Source organism: Takifugu flavidus, chromosome 8 (genome assembly GCF_003711565.1).
Source record: "Takifugu flavidus isolate HTHZ2018 chromosome 8, ASM371156v2, whole genome shotgun sequence".
In the NCBI taxonomy this organism is placed as follows: domain Eukaryota; kingdom Metazoa; phylum Chordata; class Actinopteri; order Tetraodontiformes; family Tetraodontidae; genus Takifugu; species Takifugu flavidus.
The window spans coordinates 1,983,359-1,994,874 of NC_079527.1; the positions used below are offsets into that span (position 1 = coordinate 1,983,359).

The 11,516-nt window shown below is 40.5% G+C and overlaps 1 protein-coding gene across 1 annotated transcript; it reads right to left on the minus strand.

Annotated features, from left to right (window-relative positions):
- LOC130529814 (glutathione synthetase-like) lies at positions 1 to 10,673 on the minus strand. Its single transcript, XM_057040424.1, is given in 14 exon segments — positions 1 to 2,255; positions 2,258 to 2,288; positions 3,988 to 4,177; positions 4,549 to 4,630; positions 4,751 to 4,945; positions 5,098 to 5,167; positions 5,252 to 5,329; positions 5,484 to 5,564; positions 6,071 to 6,187; positions 6,625 to 6,764; positions 7,483 to 7,558; positions 7,809 to 7,954; positions 8,954 to 9,118; positions 10,461 to 10,673. Coding segments are annotated over 13 exon segments (1,431 nt in total). The 5' UTR covers positions 9,086 to 9,118; positions 10,461 to 10,673; the 3' UTR covers positions 1 to 2,162.
- Between the last annotated feature and the right edge of the window lie 843 nt (positions 10,674 to 11,516).

Sequence of the window (11,516 nt, forward strand, 5' to 3'; positions counted from 1 at the left end):
TTAGACTTCAAACCATTAACCCTTTATTCTGGAGATGAGGTTCCATTCTTGCTCCAGGTGTCAGGAATCAGTGATTCAAACCAAACATGATTGAACCAAACACAAGAATGAAGACACTTAATTGAGCAGCACTTTCACACAGGTTCTAATGTCAGGAATACAAGTCAATGCCAAAATGAATGAATGAATGAATAAAGGCATCCTACTATAGCAGCATACATTTTAGGCTACAACGATAAAAAGCATTGTGCATATTTAAGTAATGGACCTGATACCTGTGGTAACACATCTAGTTCCTTGTATTGTTTCGAGCCTCTTCACAGCCTGTGGTTGGTGGATTTTTGCCAGACAACTCAAATTCCAGTCACACCATTGTTGCCTAAACAAGTCATATAATCACATAGATGGGACAAGTGACTAAAGAGGTTGTTGCCACTTTTCACTCCTTTAAAGGTGCTGGAGAGTTAGAAGTTAGGGACAGTAAATTCCTGATAGCACACCGAGTCCAGGTAAGTTTCAAAGTATTAGCAAACAGCTACTTCAGTGGCGTTTGGATTAAACGCACAGAACAGCTTTCATGTGCACTTGTGCGAGTTGTGTAACCACAAGATAATCAACACAATCACGGCCACCTATCTGTGATCCAGCCTTTTTAGAGCCTACGCCCCTCATCCCTAGCGGTCACTTGAGTGGTCACCAAGACCCAGAAGTTTGTAATTTACGGAAGTTTTGAACCTGCACCTTTTGTAAATAAGCTTTTACTGATACTGGATGATCCAATTTATTGGTGCCATGACGCACTGCTGACAATTATGCATGGACTTCACACAAACGGTAGTTTTATCTCTGATGTCTGTTTCCAGGATATGTTGAGAGAAAAAAGGGATGAAAGAAGAACATTTTATTCATAAGAAAGACACCCAGGTTTCTGCAGACAAATCCAAACTGATACCCATGAACATCTCTGTTACAATGTTTACGCCTGGACCAAATTTTCATCCACATTTGGATGCTGCAGGTCAATTTGGAGGTCTGTGCTCCCCTTCCAACACTGGGCATCAGTGCTGCCCTCTCCAGCTTCACTTGACACCTACACACCTACAGTGGGTGAGTGGTTTTTAATCTGTGGTGCATCTCATATCTGAATCAGGTAAAACAAGTTGTTCAGCAGTCTGATGGAGTGAAAAATGTTAGATCTTTTCATAAAATCAAACAAATAAATTGGTCATTACAAATATAAGTTCCTTCATGATTACACAGGAATTGTCAACTGCACATGATAAATGGTTATAGTTGTTAACTTTCAGTCTGCAATGTCTGATATCATTTTATATTTCTTGTTAATTTTTACCATTACAGCCAAATCTGGTAAATAAGTGCAAACTTTAGGAGTAAATAAGCATGCAGCAAATTTAAACTATAACAATCCTGTTAAAAATTGATTATTTATCGTGATTCTCAAATGGTGAAAGACAGGAAATGAAAGCAAAATTTAAATTTGACTCCACTACTTGAAAAGACTCAAAGTTTTCAATAATTTGTTACTTGGAGACTTTGGGGAGCAGAGTTCTTCTCACTAAGGCAGAAGGCATGTCTCATCTTACCGACTATATGTCCGTCTGTCTGTCTCTGTTCAAATGTCTGTAGTCAGTGCAGATAATGAAAAACAGATTGCACCTTACTTTATCTATACAGGGGTCATTGTTTTCCAACAAAAAAAATCAATTGCCCACACAAAACAAAAGTGTTCCCTGTTTTAGACCTGTATATATTTGCATAATAAAAGTTTTACAGTAGAATGCTGCAAAAGACAATTGTGAAAAGCGTCTCAACAAGATTATATCATTTGGTAACTCTAAAAAATAAAATGAATGAAAATGAAAGGACAGATAGCCAACAGCAACATGCAGTCTTCAAGGGACACTTGATTTTTCTTTTTCCTTCATAAAGGAAACCTTTTAGAGGTTGTGCTGAGTCTACCTCAGGTTAATCCTGTCGTCCAATCATGGCTGAATGTAAAAAAAATGAAAATTCAAGACAGGAAAATTATAATTGTTTGGCAAATTACAGCTCAACGGTGTGCAGTTTTATGTTATGACACTATTTTTCACTGTAGTACATTTGTACTTTGACATACGGCTGTAAGCATATTGGAATATCATTTAAAGGAGCAGCGGATTATCCAGCACGGCTACTCCTGCTGCAACCCCTCCGTCTGCATGCTCGGAACTCTTGGTCCTCAACAAATGCCCCGCGCGCACTTGTTCAGCACCATTTCTCTCCCTTTTCTGTTAAAAAGGAGAAAACATAGCGGACAACTTGTAAAATATCATTAAATTTAATCAAATCTTAAGTGTGGGGAAAAAACATGCAGTGTTTTTTTTTTAAATAGAAAAAGGACTTCAGTTTAGGTTACCATCTTTTCACGACCATAAGGCACACTTTAAAGTCTTAAATTTTTTGCAAAATGGAGGGGGCACCTTATAATGGGGTGCCCTTTACGTGTGCACTGAGTTCCAAAATCTGTAAATGCTTTTCGGCTTGCCAGCTTTCGCAAAAGCCGGCATCATTTATCAGGAGCTGCACAGCAATGAGACTGACTCTGACAATGACCGGAGGGAACCCGGCATGTTCGATGGAGAACTGATCAAAAAAATAACGTGAGTACATTGCTAAATACACGCCAGCATGCATGTTTTAAGCTAGCCCTATAATCCGGTGTGCCTTATGTATGTGTTAAATACAGAAATAGAACCCGTAGCTGAGACTGTGCCTTTTAATAAGGTGCGCTTTATGGTGAAAAATGGTAAATGGTAGTTATTTAAGTACATTGAAAAACAACCATAGTTGGCCAATTGCTTGAAAACAATGCAACAGGCAAGAAACAGCAGGAAACAGTAAAAACATAAAATACCGTAATTTCTGGACTATAGAGCGCACCTGATTAAAAGTCGCATAATCTAATTTTAGAAAGAAAATCAATCAATCAAGAAAATCAATTTTGTACTTATACAAGCCACACCGGATTTAAAGCCGCAGGTATCCCACGTAGTAATATGAAAAATTAGATCGAAAACATTCAGTACTGGTAGATGTTTTTATTACCGTAAGAGACAAGTCACTGACGAGCGACAAACAGGTAAGAAACAACAGCCACTCTTTGCACTTGTATGTTTAAAGACCTTAAATCCAGTTTTTATCATGTCAGGATTTTTTAACTTTTCTTTTAATTTAATCCGCTTAGCAACATAAATATATTGTACCGGTAAATGCTTCTTTTTTTTTTCTAACGGTGTCTGTAATGCAGCTACCTTGAAATATATATTTGTATCAGCTACACACAAATTACGTTGTTTATGCTTTTTACTCAAACAATGAACAATCTGAAACTCCCCGATGGCCCACCTCTAAATCTTCAAATTTTCATGGCGGTGTCGATTGCTTTTGCCTTCCGTCTGATTTGTACAGCGGAAACACCGCGGCCGCCTGCTCTCTGTGTGTTGACCCAGTCTTCCAGAACGTTCTCAAGCTCAGGCCACCTGCGATGTTTACGTCTAAATGCTTCTGTCATCTTTATGCTTTGGATCAGTTCTTCAGGCGGGCGTCTCCACTTTCTCGCCATTGATTACCGTAATGCCAAGATCACGCGCGCAGCTCGCTCGATTTCCTTCTTCGACCGCCAGAGTGATCGCTTTTAACTTAAAAGTCGCATCATATGCTTTTCTTCTAGTATTTTCCACGTTGATGAGGGTTAGTAAAAATGACTGATTCACAATAGTTGTGATAGTGCGCCACGGAAAAAACCATAAATAAGCCGTAGAATAAGCCGCAGTGTTTAAAGTGTAGGAAAAAAGTAGCGGCTTATAGTCCGGAAATTACGGTAGTCACAGGAAATACATGGATACAAAAATAAAGAAAAAGATCATTTTAATAATAAATCTCTTTGTGTACTTACACTTGAACCATACAGGAGATAAGGTTCCTTACCTGACATATGTCCCAAAGACTCCCAGCTCACAAAGACAGGTGCTGATTTTGAGAGGAGCGTCTCGCCTCAGAAGGATGTTTTGGACAGGAGTGGGATGAATTTTATCCATCAAAATGTAGGCCATCCTCTCCTCGCTCCCCTTGACTTCCTGTAACACCTGCTGGAGCTCAGCTCCGTAGAGGTTGTTGCCTAAAGCAATATGAAAAAAAAGAATGAAGCAACTTCATATTCAGGCTCCTGACAAATAAAAAAAATCAAACCTAAAATCTAGATTCAAAACTAATTTAAGGTGAATGAGGGTATGGGGGTGATAGACGGGCAATTTGAATTGTACCAGATGTGCTCGTGATTCTAACAGATGTGTGTGCCTTCCATTGTCTGCCTATATTACAGAAATACATCGTTTCAATGCTTTCCAAGGCGTTATTCCAAGACAGTAATAAAATAATGATTGAAACAATAGTTGAACTAAATAAGGAACTTTTTAAGATTAATCGGTGCGCAAATACATGTTGTGCCCCTGGGTGTCTGCCTCATCCTGTGCCCGTGACACTGCTTACCTCCTCCCTCTCGCTGAGGCTTCAGGACAAAGAGGCCTGGTGTCCGCAATGCCATTTCTATGGTTTTGTCCCCCTCTGGTCCCTAACAAACACAGCAGAAAGTGCTTAATCTTTACCAATGTTATGTTCACGTCACAGCTGGGAGTTCTTTTCCTTCAACATCATCAGTGGTAACAATGTCACATGTTTTGGGGATTTTTACCATGTCAAGTGTGTACAGGCCAGCAAATGTTGATCTGATCTGCTCTACTACTTGTGGTTGCTCAGGAAAGAATTTCTCAAGAACTCCAGGCTGAGAAAGAACCTGCTGGACCTTCTTTGTTCCAGCCAGGTGAGTTCCAATATCAGGACATTTCACAGCCAGAGAGCGCTCCATCAGCAGACGAGCTTGCCAGTCCTACAAGGGAAAATATCCGGACATTAACCAGTTTTTAATGTCCAATTTAAAATTTTCCACATTAAAGATATTTGCATTCTCTTCCCCCCATCATCAGAGGCTAAAAGTACAAGAAAAGGGACAAACGCATGACAAATGTATGACAAACACACCTGCTCACTCTGGTAGTTCTGTGGCATGTAGCCGTTCCTGAAGTACACCACTGCAACCTCCTGGCCATCCCTCAAATGAGATGCAGACAGTAAACGCAAAGAAATCTTATGATATTACCTCGAACTGTCTCGGCAAAAGGCAACACATGCTTACACAAAAAGCTTCCTGTCTGGATCCAGAGACCCCGTCTTGGAAACATCACGGAAACGCTTCCTTTTCGTGGAAATGTTTCTATAACATATTAAAAACACAAAAGTAACCTGTGGGTCAGTTCACACTTTTAAATTATTTCCAGTATCATCCAATTCAATACATGTCAAATGATGCCGAGTAACACAAGCAGGAAGTGGTGGTTTCCAACCTAAAGCAGCATTTCTGTTCTTACCTCTTCCAGAGTTCGTTCTCAATGCATCGCTGATCAAAGATGTTGATTTGATTCTCCTCCACCAAGAACATGACGATTGCCCTGCAACAAAAGGAAAGATCCTCGGTGAATCTTTCACTATGACCTGAAAACACGGGTCCATAGCCAACACCGTGAACCGGAATGTCCCGGTGATGGTTGGATTTGATCAAAAATAATAAAAGTCTTCCCTGTATTATCTTAAAATAATTAACAATGGGTATATTTGCCATTGGTCATTGGTTTGCTCATTGATTGACAGACATAACAGGTCACTTTCATGTGCTGAGAGTCTGCAGGATGCAGAGTGGAACCACATCAGATGGGAGTCCAGTATATGTTGGAGTTAAATCTTTACATACTGCGTCGCCTTGGTCCATTAAACCTCACCTAATGCATGAAAACCTAAAAATAAGCCATGTATTTTCAGCCTGTAAGCATTTGTACAGTAACAACTGAAGTCTAACAGGCAACATGGTGGCCCACTGGAGCAACATGAATGCTCACTGAACAGAGCAGTTTCAAAAAGAAAAAGCTTTCCATTAGTTAGCAACATGTTTCATTTGTACCTCTTTGATCCGTAGAGCTCCCAGGCTTTGGCAATAGCTTCGGCCAGACCAGCAGCACTGTTGTTATCTAGGATACGCTGACTTTCCTCCACGCAGCCAGCCACCTTCAGGATGTGTCTGTTGAATAAAGACTGCATTTTATAGCATGTATCAAAGACAATATTCCAGAACTCTCTAAATGTACTGAATTTAACCCAGTATCAATTATGTGTTTATTAAACAAACATTAAAAAAAGGACAGACAACAGTACATTACTTTGAATAAATTACACAACGGTAAATGCATATTTTTAATAAGATCCCACTTCAGTTTTGTCTCAGTTACTAAAAACTGGGTCGACAGCCATGGAGCTTCGGTCCACGACACCGTCTGCACCATTTTTGCCGGTCAAAAGTGTTTGAGATCGTGACCCGTGCTGTACGCCCCTTCTCTTTCATTCTTTGCCTGCATGTTTTCAGGTCATGTATGAACACGTGGCACTGGTGTCCTAACCCAGACTGCACGGCCGGAGCTCAGCTGATGGCTGCATGGAGGTATTAAGGGCGTGACCTACCGGTGGACGTGTGGCGTGTGTGAGGTCAGCCCAGCCAAACCGGCAGCAAAAGTGTTGATTTCTATTTGCTTCAGAGTTGGGCACCCCTCGTTTTTCTGGTCCAGCATGTAATCGGACCGGTTGAGGCCCAACACAATGGACTGGTAAAAAGAATGAGACAACTTTTGACTTGTTTGGCCCGTGACCAGACTAAAGAACTAAAGGCTGCACCAGAGCTTTAGAAACTCCACCTGCACTTGAATGTCTATATTAGTTGGATAGATAATGTGTAATGTCAAATTTTACAGTGTATGGTGAAAACAGTGTGGTCACATTGGGGCCACAGATACTTAGAGTGTAAAAATCAAACCTGGAGTGGCAAATAGTAGCAAAACCTTGAATATTTGGTCCCTTATTTATGTTGTGATCCTAAAGCCACAACAGGGTCTATGCAAATAACACTAAAATTAAGGCAATGACTACATGTAAGTATAAAAATCATATTAATAAGTATAGTGTTACGGTATGTGTGCATGTTTGAGCATGTAGAATCACACACACATGGATACTGTCCATCTCTATACATGAGCCATTTTATTGAATGCGTTATGATTACGTTCTTGGAATCACTGCTTATTAACTAATGTTGGTAACAAATTTGTCCTTTGTCTTTCTATTCCCATTAAAAAGAATAAATTAATAACATTGAATTTGACATATTTTTAATTGTGAGTAATCAAGATTCGATCCACTGATGATCTACACTGCTGTGGTAATGCGGCTGTATTTTGGTGCATGTACAAAGGGGTAAAATCATGTAACACATTAAATGAATCTCATTGGTCATTTAGATTGTAAGCTTAAAACCAAATATCATACCTGAGCCTTTCCTTCTTCTAGGACTTGTTGATGAATCTTGAACAACCTTGCGGTGAAATTATCCACTGTAATGGTGCTACAAGCATAATGTCAGCCATTAAAATACTGGAAAACAAATATAACTCAGGGTATTTAAAGTGCAGATTTTTGCTCATTGAGGACAATAAGGGACAGAAACCCCAAAAGTGGGCCATGACTTAATAACCACTGGAAAATGTGGGTCCCAGAGTGAGATCAGTTGAGAACCCCAGGTCTATAGTGTCAGTTTTGCCTGGTACACGCAGCAGAAACACTTAGCTAGTGATAAACCACTGCTCCTTAAGTACCTAGCTAGAGCCGCTTGCAGAAAGTCTGCATCCTGGCTGATTTTATCCACCAGAGTGTTGTAGTGGACCTGCACTGCCAGGGCCTGGTAGAATGCACTCTTTGGTACTGGCGAGGGAAAGAGCGTTATTGGAGCATATGTGACCACCTGAAAAACAGCACAAGACCAAAGAAAAGATGTGGCAACTGCCCTGAAAACCAAAACAATCAACATTTCCCACGAGCTTCTTTTTTTTTTAAAAAGGTGCTTTTTTTACAGCCCTAATGACAAGTGAAACCAGTGAGTCATTGTAGTTAACAAACAAGCAAACAAAGCATGAATAATTCATTAATAAATGGAATGTGAGGTGTAAAAACAAGTATTTAATACAAATCCCTGCAGATGCCCAAATGAGCTTACTGATGATCCGACCTAAATTCCATCACCTAAAGAGACCAAATTCCTAATGTGACTGAACAAGCCTGTGCTTTTGTTTTTGCTCCTTTAGCAAAGAGTAAACAGTCCTTTGGGCATCAAAACACCGGCTCTCTAGTTGGTTTAGTCAGATTATATCAGTGGGGTCAATAAAATGCTGGTCTGTGAGGAAAATAAGTTCCCACATCTTTAAAATAACAAGAAACGTCTTCAAAGGGTCACAAAATATGCAAAACCAATACAGTAATATAAAACTTTCTATTGAAAGTTAATTCCTAAATGTTTAATTTGAATACAATGCTGTCTGTACAGGGTAGTGCAGCTTTTATTTGGTAATTGGTACTTTTAATGTCTATGCAACACTACAATAGCTGTTTGAATAAATAATACCCATTTAAGAACTCGCTAATCTACTCTACATACACAACTACTTGAATCCTTTTGAGACAACATTATTAATCCCACTACGATCAATTAATAATTATTTCTAAACATGTAGGGGCAATGATAAGGAAAATGGTTTGGTATTTGTTTTTGGAACAATAACATTGATGGAAGTGAATACCGGTTTCAATGTCTTTGACAAGCCTACATAGTTCAAAGTTTAGTGGTGTAGCCAACCCCTCGCCTGAAGGCAGGGATAGACTCCAGCCCCCCCCAGCCTAGCACTAGCCTAGTATTGCTGCTCTTACCCTCCGTGCACTCAAACATAAAGTAGTGTTTGGTTTTTACCTCTGATGAGTTGGGGCTTTCATGCACCCTTATTTGGACACCGTGAAGAAGTGCTGTATCTTTTGCTACTTCTGCTAGGTCTTTCACCAGCATAGCATTAGCCATCATATCCTGCAGTGTTCCTTGTGCCATGGCAAATTACCCGAGACGAGGCTCAGGGAAAACCTGTTGTGAAAGAGTCCAAAATATGTGTGAACATTCTTTGATTGACTTAATAAAAAAATCTAGTTAAATATGTCACTATAGATTACACAAATAAATATTATTATATCCAACATAATCCCAGCATTTCAGCTAGCTAATGTTTTCTACGATGTTGAAAATAGGGCAAGCGTGGCATCGAGTTACTGTATTCCTTTAATAACATCATATATGCAAGATCAATGGTGTGGTTGGGCCACTGCACTGGAGAGTGAAATATGAGCAAAAACCAGTGGACGGTGGACTTTATCTTTCAATGGGATGAGTGTGAATAAACTGGGACATGGATCAGCGCCTCTAATCACAACTGTCAGCTTGTGTCCACAGCAGTCTTCTGCTATGACCATGTGAACGTTGAAAAATTGATAAAGAAAGTCATAGAGAAAAAAGAGCAATAGAGAATAAAATAACAAGTGCACTGTGTACATAAAATGGGAAAAATGGGATTCAGAAAGCCGGAGATGATTTGAATTTGCAGAGAAGTCTCCAACAATAATCCTGTGACGAAGATGTGAAGATCTCGCTCCAGGTCTTGTGTAGACAAATATGGATTCAATTGCAACTCTGACAGCTGATTTGTATCTCAAATGAATCAGCTAGCGTTTAACTACAAACCTTAACGACAAATATAACAGGCCTGCACAATCTTCTATTCCCGGATAAAAAGAATCTCACAACATTTTAGACACAGATGCCCGGTTTATTGTGACCGAAGACAGCCGTGCGACCTAAATAAACAGGTGAAATAAGGTAAGTGCCTTTAAAAACTTGCCAGGTTATTTTTGATCAACAGTATTCCCGATTAAACCAACTTTAAGTCATTAAGACTGGTGGGAATAGAGGATCTATGGGTGGGAGCAAAGCACCCACACAACATAACAAGACCTGGTGGCTGGGTCAAGGCAATGGGACCACCTGGAATTCTGAAGGTGGCTGCTTAAGTCTTTTAATCATTTAACAGCTCTATTTTACACAGACAGAGGGATTAATAGACAAAAAGCCAAGAATGTCCTCTATTCTCACAAATATCCATCCTTCAGTCATTGGCCCATGGAGGAACCCTGGAGAACCCACACAGGAGGGGCCCCTGTCACAAATCCGCCCCAAAACTACAGAAAATGAGTAGCCAAATCTAAAAGTCTACAAACTGAGCTGAGTCATTCAACCTGTTGTCAACAGAGTAGATAAGATAATAACTGAACCATGAAAAATGTCGTGACCGCGTTATAAAGTATATTAAAGAACCGGGTTAAAGTTCCATACGGTTCTGTTAGTGGTTGTGTTATAAATCCGGTTCGATATCGACCTTACCTTTAAGCACGCGGTTCTTTACAGTCTGTGGCGATTTGTCGTCGCTAGGCAACCTTTACACACTGTCAAACTCCGACCACTTTAGTTAGTTATACTTTTAAAAGATCACGTATAAAGTGCAAGTTTATACACGTGGCTTTACTCGGTTCTACGGTACCGACGGAGCCGCGAATGGTGCCGGAAGAATCTCGGCGACGGTGTGTGTATGTGTGTGTGCATGCTTGTGAACTCTATGTCCAACTGCATTCTCCTGTCTTTCCTGTTTTTCTTCTACACTCCATGGTACAGCTTGAAGCACTCAAGGTGCAGTGGTACTTTGCATTTCTTTTGCGTTTCTCACAATGACGACATCTCTGGAACCGGTGCATCGTGTTAAGCCAGTGGGAGGATTTGTCGTATCTTGCCTGATTTTCAACGGTAGCACTCAAAAGAGATCTCCTTCCATGGCTCAGTGGTTTCGTTCCAAACCTTTGCAGAAGAGACTGTGAGACTATCCTTGAGAAGGTGAGCAGGTCGATGGTCCCTCCAATAACATCTCTGTAAAAGAGATGGCCATTTACAAGAGCACTGTTGATAGACCATGCAAAGATGGGCCACCACCACTTCTTTGACCTGATTGCGATATGGTATCGTGAAACCTGTAGGTCGTGAAGGTCTACACCACCCATGTGCTCATTGTATCGGCTGATGCATTTTGGCTGTTGGACGTTGTCAAAGGCACGTCGATGCCTGTTCCATCTCTTGACAGAGGTCTCAGTGTATTTTTCCTCCATGTTTGTTGCCACTGTGACAATGTTGTTGTCTTTCCAACGGACCAGCAGCTTCTCTCCTTGGCACAGAACCTCAGAGGTTCCCCTGGGTAACTTCATGAAGGCATTCCGTGGTGTGAATGGGACATCAAACAGGCGGTTCTGCCTCATGGTTCCAGAGCTCCCATATCCTCTTTTTGTCATCTCATCCATGAGTGAAAGAGTGGCAAAGAGGTTGTCATGGACGAACTTGCAACCTTGAGGCACCTGAGCTTGCTCTGCCAAACCTATGATAACACTGG